At 50.9% G+C, this 11,728-nt stretch overlaps 1 protein-coding gene across 1 annotated transcript; it reads left to right on the top strand.

The window, feature by feature from the left end:
- Positions 1-6,751: 6,751 nt before the first annotated feature.
- Positions 6,752-11,069, top strand: LOC114854538 (uncharacterized). Its single transcript, XM_029149046.3, has 3 exons — positions 6,752-7,912; positions 8,698-8,771; positions 9,506-11,069. Exons 1-3 carry the CDS (start codon positions 6,808-6,810, stop codon positions 9,596-9,598), a joined length of 1,272 nt encoding a protein of 423 aa, XP_029004879.2. The 5' UTR covers positions 6,752-6,807; the 3' UTR covers positions 9,599-11,069.
- Positions 11,070-11,728: the final 659 nt, after the last annotated feature.

Raw genomic sequence — 11,728 nt, 5'->3', positions numbered from 1 at the left:
GGTTCATTTCACAATCACAGAAACCACAGATGGGATCTGGACTCTCCAGTATTGTCCAACCGAGGCGTCTATAAAACCAGCAAAGCCTCCACGTTGCACAGACGCATCACGGGACCAGAAAAGCGTTGAAATGCACAGAGCCACGTTCGTGTGTGCCGCGTTCCTGCACGGCGTGACGTCACGTCCAGCGCAGAGACAGCGCCGCTCTGAGCTTCTCCAGCGGCGCCAGCGGCGTCTTCGTGCGCCAGTGAAAAGCAGTTAAACGCACGCGCTTCGGGTTGAAGAAGCTCAAATCCTTATTTCCTTTCTAGAAATCAAATAACATGACGCAACCATCACTGCTGGCTTCTCATAAACAATTTATTTTTCTTCCAGATGATACAGGATTATTTAGACTTTCATTTAGCCCAAACAGTCACATGTTTCAAAATATTATAGAATTTGCTAATATTCATTGTGTTCAATGTGCATTTATCGCCAGTGCGTCGCTGAATTGATTCGTCAGCCGTGTTGTGTGGTCGACACTCAGCTGCTTTCTATGAAGAAATTGAAAATGACACTGGAACATTTGTTTTGACCAGCGGACCAGAATAAAGCGCATTCGCAGTGGTTGAGTGGGTGACATTTCATACACAGAGAGGAAATTGGCTCCAGAAAGAACATGGCTCTTCACGAGAATACAAAGATTTTTTTTCCAGGCTCTTCACAGGAAAACTAATTGCCAATTACTGAGCCAGTGTCCCCCGGGGCCGACCCGGAGCTCAGCTACAGTCTATGGGAGTGTGCTGCTCAAATATTAAACACCTCCCATCACAAATCTATTTTCTGAAGATCACAGGTTGTGATGAATCCTATCAATCAGTTTTAAGGTTCACCACCAAAGCACTTAAACACTTAATTATTACTCCTCTTCACATAAACCTGCAGCTTCATCGCAGGTTTTAATGTTTTATTGCAAGAAAATCTACGTTTGCTTCAGATATTTCACTCATGTGCCAAGTCTTAACGAGTAAAAGCATGAACCGGTCCAGCCATCCGTCCATTATCTGACCCTTCCTTCCTCTCGCTTCAGCGACGGCAGAAATTTCAAGGCCAGAACTATCGGGAGAGCAGAGACTTTCACATTCTCGCCATTAAAACGAGAAAAAGTCGTTGGCAAAGCACGAGCCTGACTGAGCTCACTGTGGACGAGCGCCGGCGAGGATGCTGACGCGGACCCGAGTGACTTAAAGGCTCGCGGTAATAATCCCGCCAGCCCACACGCCCGCGACGGTCAAAAACAATCAAACCTCGCGTCTGTCTAAGCAGGTATTCGTGTCACAAGCACAGAAACAGGCTTTTGAAACCGAAGCTACTAGAAAAGCAAGCGTGGTGTTTGAGGAGGAGGCCGCTGCAGCAGAAGGAGCTCAGGTGGAGCGTCTCAATGGCCTCCAGCTGCTGCCACGGATCAGGCGAGGGAGCTTTGCTGTTCCAGTTACACAGACGGGGGGGGGGGGGGGGGGAATCCTGAGGGAGAGGCTGCAAAGCGCTGAGAAGATTCACCTCAGAGATTCTGGCGTAAAACAGTGTTTGACTGACCTTCACGTGCAAACGAGTCCTTCTACGGGAGACGAGACATCGCAGCTCCAGCTAGAACGTGGCTTGATCACAATGACATTATGTTCCTCGCACATTTCTCAATCTTATTAATAGGAGAACATAAAAGTGGACCCGTCATGTTTCCACTGATGGGAAACACAAACCCAGACAACTGCCAGTATCGTTTTCAGCTCAGACTCAGCGTGAAGTCATGGTTACGAGTTATAAATATGAAATCCTTCTTACATTTTAAACCTTTGAATGTAAAGATTCATTAGTGCTGTACAGTCGTGACCCTTAACGCTCAGTGAACAGCTTTAGGGATATATGTAATGAAATATAGGCTGATTATACTAAAGGTACAGTTACAAACATCTATTCAATTAAAATGTCAACCCCTGTAATCGCAGTGTGTTCAGCAACTCGATCGCCTCCTCTCCTCCTGGTACAGACTTTCAATTAACATGTGTTGCTCACTAATTGGATTAGTGCTATCAAATCCACAACAATGGGGGTAAGCCTGCAGCACACGTGTTTCTACTGTGTCTGTATTAGCGGTCCGCGCGGAGGTGGGCGCTCACAGAGGGCGCTGCGGGCGTCGGTGTGCGCCAGAGATCCGGCTGAGAGCGGCTGCACGCGGGCCCGGCGCTGACGGGGCCTCGTCTCAGGTACGTGCACCCCACTCTGCTTTGTTCAACCCTTGAAATCCATTTGATCTGTATTTAAAAAAAAATGTTAGGGCCGAAATCGGGGGCGCCAAAAAAAACGCCCAGTCAGCGTCTATTATCCAGCAGTGGGACTACAGTGAGTCTAATTAGCTGTGAAGTTAGCGGCGTTCCGTTATTTTCATTGGGTTTCCTCGTCGAACGCCCGCAGATCTGAAAGCACCACGGGACGCGGCTGACCTCGGGAGAGGAGGGCAAGCGTGTTTGTAGGGCCTGTTGGACATGTATTTTTAATGAAGATCATAACGTTGCTGTTCTTTTGATAATGCCGGCTCCTTTGTAGATGATAATGAGCAAAACACGGGCGTGTTGTGTAATGGAGGTTTAATCCGCAATCACTAGCGACCTGAGAGAGAGAGAGAGAGAGAGAGAGAGAGGGAGAGATTCTGCCAGCTTCCCCTCTGCGCATTAGAAAATAAAGCGGAGCAGCATGTCATATTAGATATTAATTACCCAGATACAGGCTGTAATGCCATTAGTTTGTTGAAGCTGAGCATAAGGGGAATATTATATTAGACAATATCCTTATTACAGTGAGGAGGGGTTGTCGATCTGTAGAGTTGCAGGATCATAACAGCAGGTATCTTTAATTCATATATTTTTATGACTCTATCTTTCACCTTCTGACTGTGACTAAATGCTCTCGTTGGTGACCTGACCCCTCCATAATAAGAGCTGTCCAATGCGTGAGGCGCGTGTGGACGTGAGCTGTGGACACGGTGTGACGTGGGAAGGTCACAGATGCCCCCGGAGCTTGATGCGTTGTCTAACGGGCACCGAGGCGACGCGATGCTGCTCGTGACGAATGCGCTGTCGTTACAATAACACGCCGTGGCAGGTGGAACACGCGGCTCCTCCGGGCTTCCGGTGACGACGCCCGTCGCTCCTCGTTATCTCCGCACGAGCGGCTCGGAGCGTGCGTTTATCCCATCGGCTCGCGTCCGTCGCGGACTTGATGATGCGTGCTCCGCGCCGTGTGCAGTGAACTGCAGCCTGGCAGCCGTCAGCGTGGATGCGGGTGGAGCGCGGGTGGAACGGATGATGACACGCCGCGCGTCCGGGGTGGTGATGCGGACGTGGCGAGAGGAAAGTGATATTGCAGAGGCTGGTCGGGATACGGCACCCTGCAGACAATCCTGTTGTTATTTCCAATGTGTGGAGCAATTCCCCCGGCCTGTAAGCTGATTACAGTTATGTGGGTTCAGCAGAAAACTTTCAGATGTTGTACAGTGAAGTGGAGGAGCTGGTAACAGACCGCGGTGGTGCTCGGTCTCAACGCTCTCTGTGGCCTCACTTCCATTCACACCTCTCTGCATAAACACAAAGACCCGGGACTAATTAAAAGCACATGAAGCGTCATAACGAGGCATTGGCCGGAGCAGCCTTGGTTTCCTTGGTGCGGAATCGCAGCCGTCTTCTGCAGAACAGTCCCAGGTTTGTTGCTGGTCCCTCAAAGGCGTGTGATTGGGGTCTGAGCAACACGGAGGCAGCTGCAGCGGAACCCATGTTCGCCGTCGTGCGCGTCAGCACCACAGCGGAGCCTCTGTTTGCTGCTTTAGCCATTGTTCCCTGAATGGAAGCGTTAGTCGTCTAAAGAGAATGAGGCAATGTTGTCAGAAATGAAAATATGTCAGCGTGGCACTTAACGTCTCAAAGTGGCTGCGCGGTAAGATGATGAGTCATTCCCTCGGTAATACTACGGCGAGTCGCGGAATGTTTGCTGAAATGACGGGGTGTAACGTAGGAGGCCGTGATTGTTGTTGAACTCTGTTAATCACTCCGTTCCACTTTGCCCTCTGCTTTCACTCAGAGTGACTGGCTGGAGGCTGAACATCCGGACCGTTTTACATCTGCAGACTCGTCGCCATGGCAACAAAGCCAGAGGCCTGGCAGGAACCCAGTCCTGCCGACTCCTCGAACAATGAGCCCTGGACGCAGGGCGACGTGGGTGCAGCCACCAGCCGCAGCCACGGAAAGGCTCCCCGGGCGCCGCCGGAGGAGGACATAGACGCCGCGGAGGCGGGAGGCGAGGAGGCCAACCTGCAGGAGGACCGAAGCTTCGCACCGGACGGAATGGACGGAACCGCCCAGGAACGCGAGGAATCGCAGAGAATCGACGAAGTGACGGAAGAAGAACCATCAGAAACGTTCGATTCTGAGGAGGAAGAGTCATGTGTTCAAAGTGAAGATGCTCTCCCTCCTCCACCGCTCAGTGACCTATCATTGGAAGGATGCCTTGAGGGAGATGGCTTTTCCAGCATGGAGAGGGAGGCGGCCGAGTGGACCAGTGACGCTGAGATCATCTCCGACCCAAACAGTGGGAATAGTCAAGAGTTGCCACAGTCGGCCGAGTGCACGGCAAATTCACCAGCTGAGAACGAAGACGAGCTGGACTTCTCAGCAGATGACTTCAGCAGCGGTGAACCTGAAGACGATTCACCGAGGCCTGTTCAGGAGCTCTCGGACAACGAACGCGTTGTGTGCTCCCCTCGTTTTGCCGACGAAAGCGAGGAGGAGGAGGAACCCAACGCAGGCGCTTCACCCCTATTCACAGCCCAGGTTCTCCAACCCCTGCGTTCCGAGTCCTCTCCTCAACCAGACGGGCTACCAGCGCTCGCAGATGTTCCCGCTGAGCAGCAGGAGGCGCTGTTGGACCAAAGCCAGCCTGTACCTGCCCCCAGGGGAGGAAACCAGGAAGCGGCGCAACAGGTGCACGGCCAGAGCGCTCCGCCTTTGTCAGCCGTCTCCATAGAGGCGTCCAATCAGGGCGGGGCGGCCTCTGTTGTCGCTGTGAGCGAAAGGGAGCCCGGGGTGGGAACAGAGAGAACAGAGGGAGCGAGCGAGCACACAGGTGGAGAGGAAGGCCAGAAGGAGAGAGCGCTCGAAGGGAGCAAAGTCGCGCCGCACCGGGCCAGAGACTCTTATATTATTCTCTATTCTCAGATGTCCTAATTTAGTTTTGCTCTTTTTCCTTTGTTGGTTATTCTGTTCCTTCCTTCTATTGACTGCAGTCTTCTTTCAGCACTTGTTCTTCTCACTTACCTATATTAATGGCAATCTGACACTGTGTCCTGCTTCGTGTTACTCGCTATTACCCAACATGTAACGCACCCTGCTCCCTCTCATCGTCACCTACCCCCTCCTTAAGTTGTCCAGTCATGTTGAGATAAGTCCTTGTTGTGAAACTAGATGGAGTGGGACCTTTGACCTGACCTTTTGACCCTTTTAGCCCTCTACACCTCAAGCTTGGTCTTCTTTCCCACAGTGAACGTGTACAATTAAGAATTCAAATATCCATTGCGATCTAAAATTTGAGAAAAAAAGGGCGGTATACATTAAATAATGTAAAATATATCCCTACTGTGTATAAACCCCTTTATACCCTTTGTTGTTTTTGGTCGGACTGTTTAGCATCTCCCTAATTTGCAAGCTCATGGCATAGGCTTAAGGTTTGGCATGCAAGATATTTTACTAACAAGGAAAAACATGTTGCTGCAGATGTTCAGGGACAATTTAAAATGAAACCTAGTCACATTTAAATTTATTCAGAATACCTGCCAACTTTTAGCCTTTTGGCATTATCTCCGTGGCTGTTACCATCTATGACCATGGATTACATAGTCATTAAATCTTGGCAACAACATAATTGGCTTCACCTCACCCCCTCTCTTTTGCTGACCTCCTCTCCCCCACATCCCTGGACGTGGCCTGAGATTTGCTGACCAGTTGTAGTTAAATGTCCCCGAGTTCAGGCTGGAGATACAAGAGGTGTGTTTACTCTCAGAGGTCTTGGTGTCCTGCTTTAAATCTCTACTAAAAGCGTGGATTCAGTTAATTGTATGTCTTTAATATGCACATATTTTTTGTTATGTATTTATTTTCTCCCATATACTGTGTGTTCATCTCACTGTCTCGTTGCTTTTCCACCCGTCATTCTTCAGAGAGGTGAGGAAGAGCGGGTTTGTCCAGTCATCATGTGCACGCGGGCCTATCCTGACCCCGTGTCTGAGTGCCAGCTGTTCCCCGGAGAAGTGGAGGAGCCTGAGGAGGAAGTTGGAGACGAGGGCAGGGAGAGGGAATCAGACAGAGACAGTGCTGTGGAAAGCACTCAGGGGTCAGACACCTGTGACGGGCTAGTCAGACCGGGGGACAAGGAAGAAGCACTAGGGGATCTCTTTTTCACTGGGGAGAAGTAAGCTCAGGCGGTTTTCTTTCTGTCACAAAATCTTCCAGTACAGTCTATGTTTAGATGATGATGTGTTTTTTTTTTTTTGTGTCGCAATCTCTGAGCAGCAATGACGATGTTCACACTCAAAACACGAATGAGAAAAGAATTCACTTGCTCTCTTTTACTTCAGGTGCGGCCAGACCAGCATTTCAGTGACCTCCGACCTGTCGACGCGTTCCTCGGCTTCTCTGAACGAGGAGCAATTTGAGGATTACGCGATCCGAGGCTGGGAAGTCTCCCTGCGCCGTGTGCGCGGCCCACAGCGGACGGGGCAGGATGGAGAGCGACTCGTGCGACGACAGCCAGAGCGACAGCGGCGTGTCGGCGGACTTCTCCCCGTGCAGCACCCTGGAGGGCAACGCCAGCCTGTCGGCGGGGGCCAGAGAGACCCCCATCGAGAGGGAGATCAGACGGGCCGTGGAGCGCGAGCACAGCCTGAGGAGGTCCAGGGGGCTTCCCAACCCCCCCGCCTCCCCGGAGTATGTGGACGTCCCTTTGAGGAAGACCGTCCTCTCCCAGGCGCTGGCGGCGAGCTCCGAGCGGCACCAGGGCAAAGACAGGCAGTTCGCTGGGAAGAAGATGCAGCACGACATCCGCAGGGAGACGCAGCGCGAGCAGGACCTGGTCAAGCTCGGGAAGGTGCCCGGGGTCTACGACAAAGGAACCGTTCGCCAGATAAAAGACCGGAAACAGATTTTTGAGGTCTTTCAGAAGCCAAGCGATTCAGGTGTTAACTCCTCATCCAGGAGTAAGGCCACGTCCTGGTCTTCCGCCAGTGACGCTTTAGTCCAGGAGACCCAGGAGGACGCCTCCCCCCCGGCGACGACTGGAAGAGTCTCCAATGGGGAGCGGAGGCAGAGCGTGGACCCGCTGGGTCCCCCTCAGAGCAACCGCACAGCAAAACAAACAGCTTCAGCTGGGCTGAAACCCAGAGGACCCGGTTTCTCTGAGGCGACGGGTTGCCAGGTCATCATCCTGGAGAATAACATGAGCATCCCAGCACTGAAACTGTACCACCAGCAGGAGGCCGAGCACGGTGCCGCTGGCGATTCAGGAAGTCCGAACCGAATCCGGACGAATCAGGACGCAGGGGAAGACGCGGAAGTCAGGGAGAACCCGTTCTTCAAGCTGCGCCCCTCCACAAACGTGGGTAAAGTGGAGCAGGAGATCCGCGAGGCTAAAGAGAGGGAGAAGGAGCTCCGCGAGCAGAGGAGTAGTGTACAGAGGGCAGCACGGGGGGCGAAGGGAGGAGGACGAAGAGGAGAAGGGCCCACCGGCGTGAAGGGAAGGACCCCGGTCGCGTCTCCTTCTCCACCGAATGGACCCGTCGCCCCCGAGTCCTCCAGTCCTTCATCCAGAGGGGGAGCGGGGTCTACAGCAGGTGAGTGCAGCTTCCACGGGCAGAGGTATGTGGGCTATGATAAGAAATGTATGAGTGTCACTGGTGATGAAAACCCCCCGAAACAGCTCAGCACATCAGTGGAAAACCCCCAACATGTGCTTTCTGTTACAAGCCCAATTTTGCACTAGAGGCCATAACCTGCCCGACGACACAATAAACTCCCAGACCTTCACAATAAATGGATCGGAGGTGAGATACGTCTTAGTGAGTCAGCAGGAAACCAAGTCAAGCACAGTGAGGACGACTGTGGGAACGGACTGATACATATTTATGTCTTTCATTTACATTTTGCTGCAGCTGTTTGCTCGTGCCGCCGCGGTTACAAGGAACCCGGGGGACGAGCTCATTAAGAAGGACAGAAATAACAGTTTGATTATACAAATACATCCACGCATGGAATCAGATGTAAAACCTGAACAACAACCAACGCACAGTGTAACGAACTAGCACAGCGCGTAGAAAGACTCAGGACCTCCTCCTGCTGTGGACGCGTCGGCACTCAGTGGGACCTGGGTGTGACCTCTGTTGTCTGTCAATGAGCACCGGCTGCTGGGAAATGATCTGCGCCGCATTGTTTTATAGGCTGCCGGTAATAAACCTCACGTAACGGTGTATTCGTTTGGGATAAATCCCGCGGTGCCGCCGCTGCCTCTTCCCCGCGTCACCTCAGGGTTCGCTCCCACCTCAGAGGCCGCGGCGCCGACCCCTTCGGCCCCTCGCTCGTCCCGCCCTCACCCGCTCTTCTTCCTCTCTCTCCCCTGCAGCGCGCCAGTCCGTTGGCAAGCTGGGCATGTGGCCTCCGGCCGAGGCCGAGGAGGAACACGTTGCTCCTGCAGAGGTGACTCAGTTAAGCTCTTCTTCTCTTGCAAAGACACTCAGACACTGCTGTTTCCATTGTATTGTCATTTGCTATGTTTGAATGCAGAAACAGCTTCTCAGTGACGTCTATTATAGCATTTCTGCTATATTGAACACAGCCGCTCTTCCTGTCAGCCACACTTGGTACAGCACATGTAAATGTAGGCAAAGCATCCTCCTGAGTCGCCCCTGGATATCGCTAGAAGGAGATATCATGATATCAACAATATCGCGCTTTGGGGCTCAGAGTCATGAGTCATGAGTCGGTCCAGAGAAGAAAAGGCTCCTAGGAGGAAGTCAGCACCTCCACTGGCCCAAATACAGTATGGGCCACAAACGTCTGCTAATAAACTGAACACACAGGAAGCTTATCTTTATAGATAAGGGAGGGAGGCAAACAGCCGTGAGACCACGAGAGGGGGAGGGAGAGACAACATCAGTGTGTGTGTGTGTGTGTGTGTGTGTGTGCTTGTGTGTGTGTGTGTGTGTGCGTGTCTGATTCTTTGATAGACCTGAATGCTGCTCTGTGCCTTTATCTGCATGATTGAGTTTGGCACAGGTCGATGTTAGCGTTAGCGTTAGCAGCGTCTTCCCAGCGTGTCGAACTCCTCATTGTTGCCTCAGATCCTCTTACACACGCCGCCTCTTCTCCTGATTTTTCTGCTTCTGCATGAATCCCTCTCCTTTGTGATGTTACAATCGTCACCTCCGCAGGTGGTCCAGAGTCCTCGCCCCCCGAGGAAGAAGAGCCCCCTGGTGCACCGCTGGGAGTCGGGCCTCGTCAACGGCGGCGAGCAGGACTTCTGATGAGACGGACACATCGAACGCGATCAAAGCGACGCGCGGAGAGAGAGAACAGGCCGGAGGAGAGAGCGCCGACGGAGAGGAAGAAAGGAGAGAGAATGCGATGTTAGAAGGAGGTCAGGGATTGAGGCTAGAAAGGGGGTCAGGCGGATTGGGAGCAAGGAAATGTTGATGGTGAACTGAAACGCGTCCTTCAGCGAGAAGCAGGAGGATCAGGGGGAAAGAAGAGAGGCTGGAAACGGCGAATTAAATAAAGAATAGTATTGCTTTTAGTTAAAAACACATTTCTTCATTTTATGTTCTACTACTTCATTATGTAAATAGATTGAGTAGAGCAAACATCTGCTGCTGCTTGTGATGCCTTACTAGTTTATTACACCTGTACAATCAAATGCAATTTAATATAAGAGCCACGCAATAAATCTGACCTCAGCTCAGTCTGCTCCTTGTTGACTTTGCTCCGGGGAGTTGATAGCTCAGGGCTGTGTTGGTTTTATGGAGGGGTGGGGTCACAGTACATGTACACGATACCAGGCTTGACTTGACCACCACCAAGGCTGCGCGGTGGTGTTAGCAGAGGTTCCTGTTGTGTTATTTGCGAGGACTGAGTTTGTTCAGCACATCCCTCGAATGGAAGAGGCCACAACCATCAGAGAAAACAATTTCCTTCAAAGGGTGAACATGGTTTGAAACGAACCAATTGGGTCATAGTTCATTCCTGCTGGACGCTAAGCAGACTGGGACTCCTTGTATGAACTCTCTAAACTCTCTAATCGATTTGGAAGAACACCTGGAAACACCTGGAAACAGCTGGTTTAGCTACTGGATCAACTTAACGATCCGTACAGATGTTTCACATGTGACGTTTATACTCATTGCGCTGAATCCAGTCCATCAAAGGGCCACATATAGAGACAAGCAATGTCTTCATTCACATCTCCAACAGATGTAATTACATTTCATACTTTGTCTTTGGACTGTGGGAGAAAACTGCAGTAGGAAAGAAAAAAAACCCATGCAGACAGAGGGAGAACATCGAACCCAGACCCTGTGTGTGTGTGTGTGTGTGTGTGTGTGTGTGTGTGTGTGTGTGTGTGTGTGTGTGTGTGTGTGTGTGTGTGTGTGTGTGTGTGTGTGTGTGTGTGTGTGTGTGTGTGTGTGTGTGCGTGTGTGTGTGTGTGTGATCACGCTTTACTGACCTCCCAGTCCTCCCGTGAATAATTCATCACCTCATTCTGACTGGACTCAGCCCACTGACATCGCCGCTGTGTTATTATGGTTGAGCTGCAGCGACTTCAGGGATCAAAATTATTAATAAGTTTCAATCTTCTCTAGGCAACATCCCTCATATTACCATGTTGCACATAACCGGAAACCTTGATGCTACTACTACTGGAATGCTTTGGCATTATGAAAATTAAAAACAAGTTAGTCCCACATGAAATGTATGTGGATAATAAAACACTGATGCTTCTGTCAGGACTGAAGACAATCTTTTTTGCTTCATGTAGCAAAACAAACAAACCCACTGTGGCGACTAATCGGGTTTTCTGACGTGCTCCAGCCTCATTTCCATGATATTTCATTATCACCATCTTCTCAAGTCCTGCTAGCACGAAGTCATGGATGCAGCAGATGCAGAGGACAGTCAGTCTCTGTTTGGTTTGACAGGAGGCCAGAAATACGGGAGGAGGTTTGTTATGTATGGACTTTGTGAAATGATGTAAGACTTCCACGGTAACCACTAGTCGGTCGCTGTTGTTATAGAAACCCTGATATTTCATTTGTCTACAGGAAGGATCAGGGCTTATGCGGCCGCCGTTTGAAGTCTGGTACCTCCAGTACAGTGTGTGACACACACTCAACAACAAAAAGGTCAACAACAAAAGCGATTCAGAGATTCTTCTTTCGGTTTCCTCACATATGCACTGGGTGTGGGTGTGTGCTCCGCTTTGATGTTCAGTGAAGGGGGAACAAAATGGCAGAGCTGAGTCACACAGAATCAACAGTCTGTGTTTTATTGTATGGTGAGACCGGCTGACTGTATTTTAAGCATATCTGTGACATTTCATTCCCTCGTAGTTATTCAGATTTGTCTGAATCCATCCTTCTGGCATTTACAGGCTCCAGCAG

Source organism: Betta splendens, chromosome 1, assembly GCF_900634795.4.
Source record: "Betta splendens chromosome 1, fBetSpl5.4, whole genome shotgun sequence".
NCBI classification, from domain to species: domain Eukaryota; kingdom Metazoa; phylum Chordata; class Actinopteri; order Anabantiformes; family Osphronemidae; genus Betta; species Betta splendens.
The sequence above is the reverse complement of the archived record's forward strand: the minus strand, read 5'-3'. Positions and strand labels throughout refer to the sequence as shown.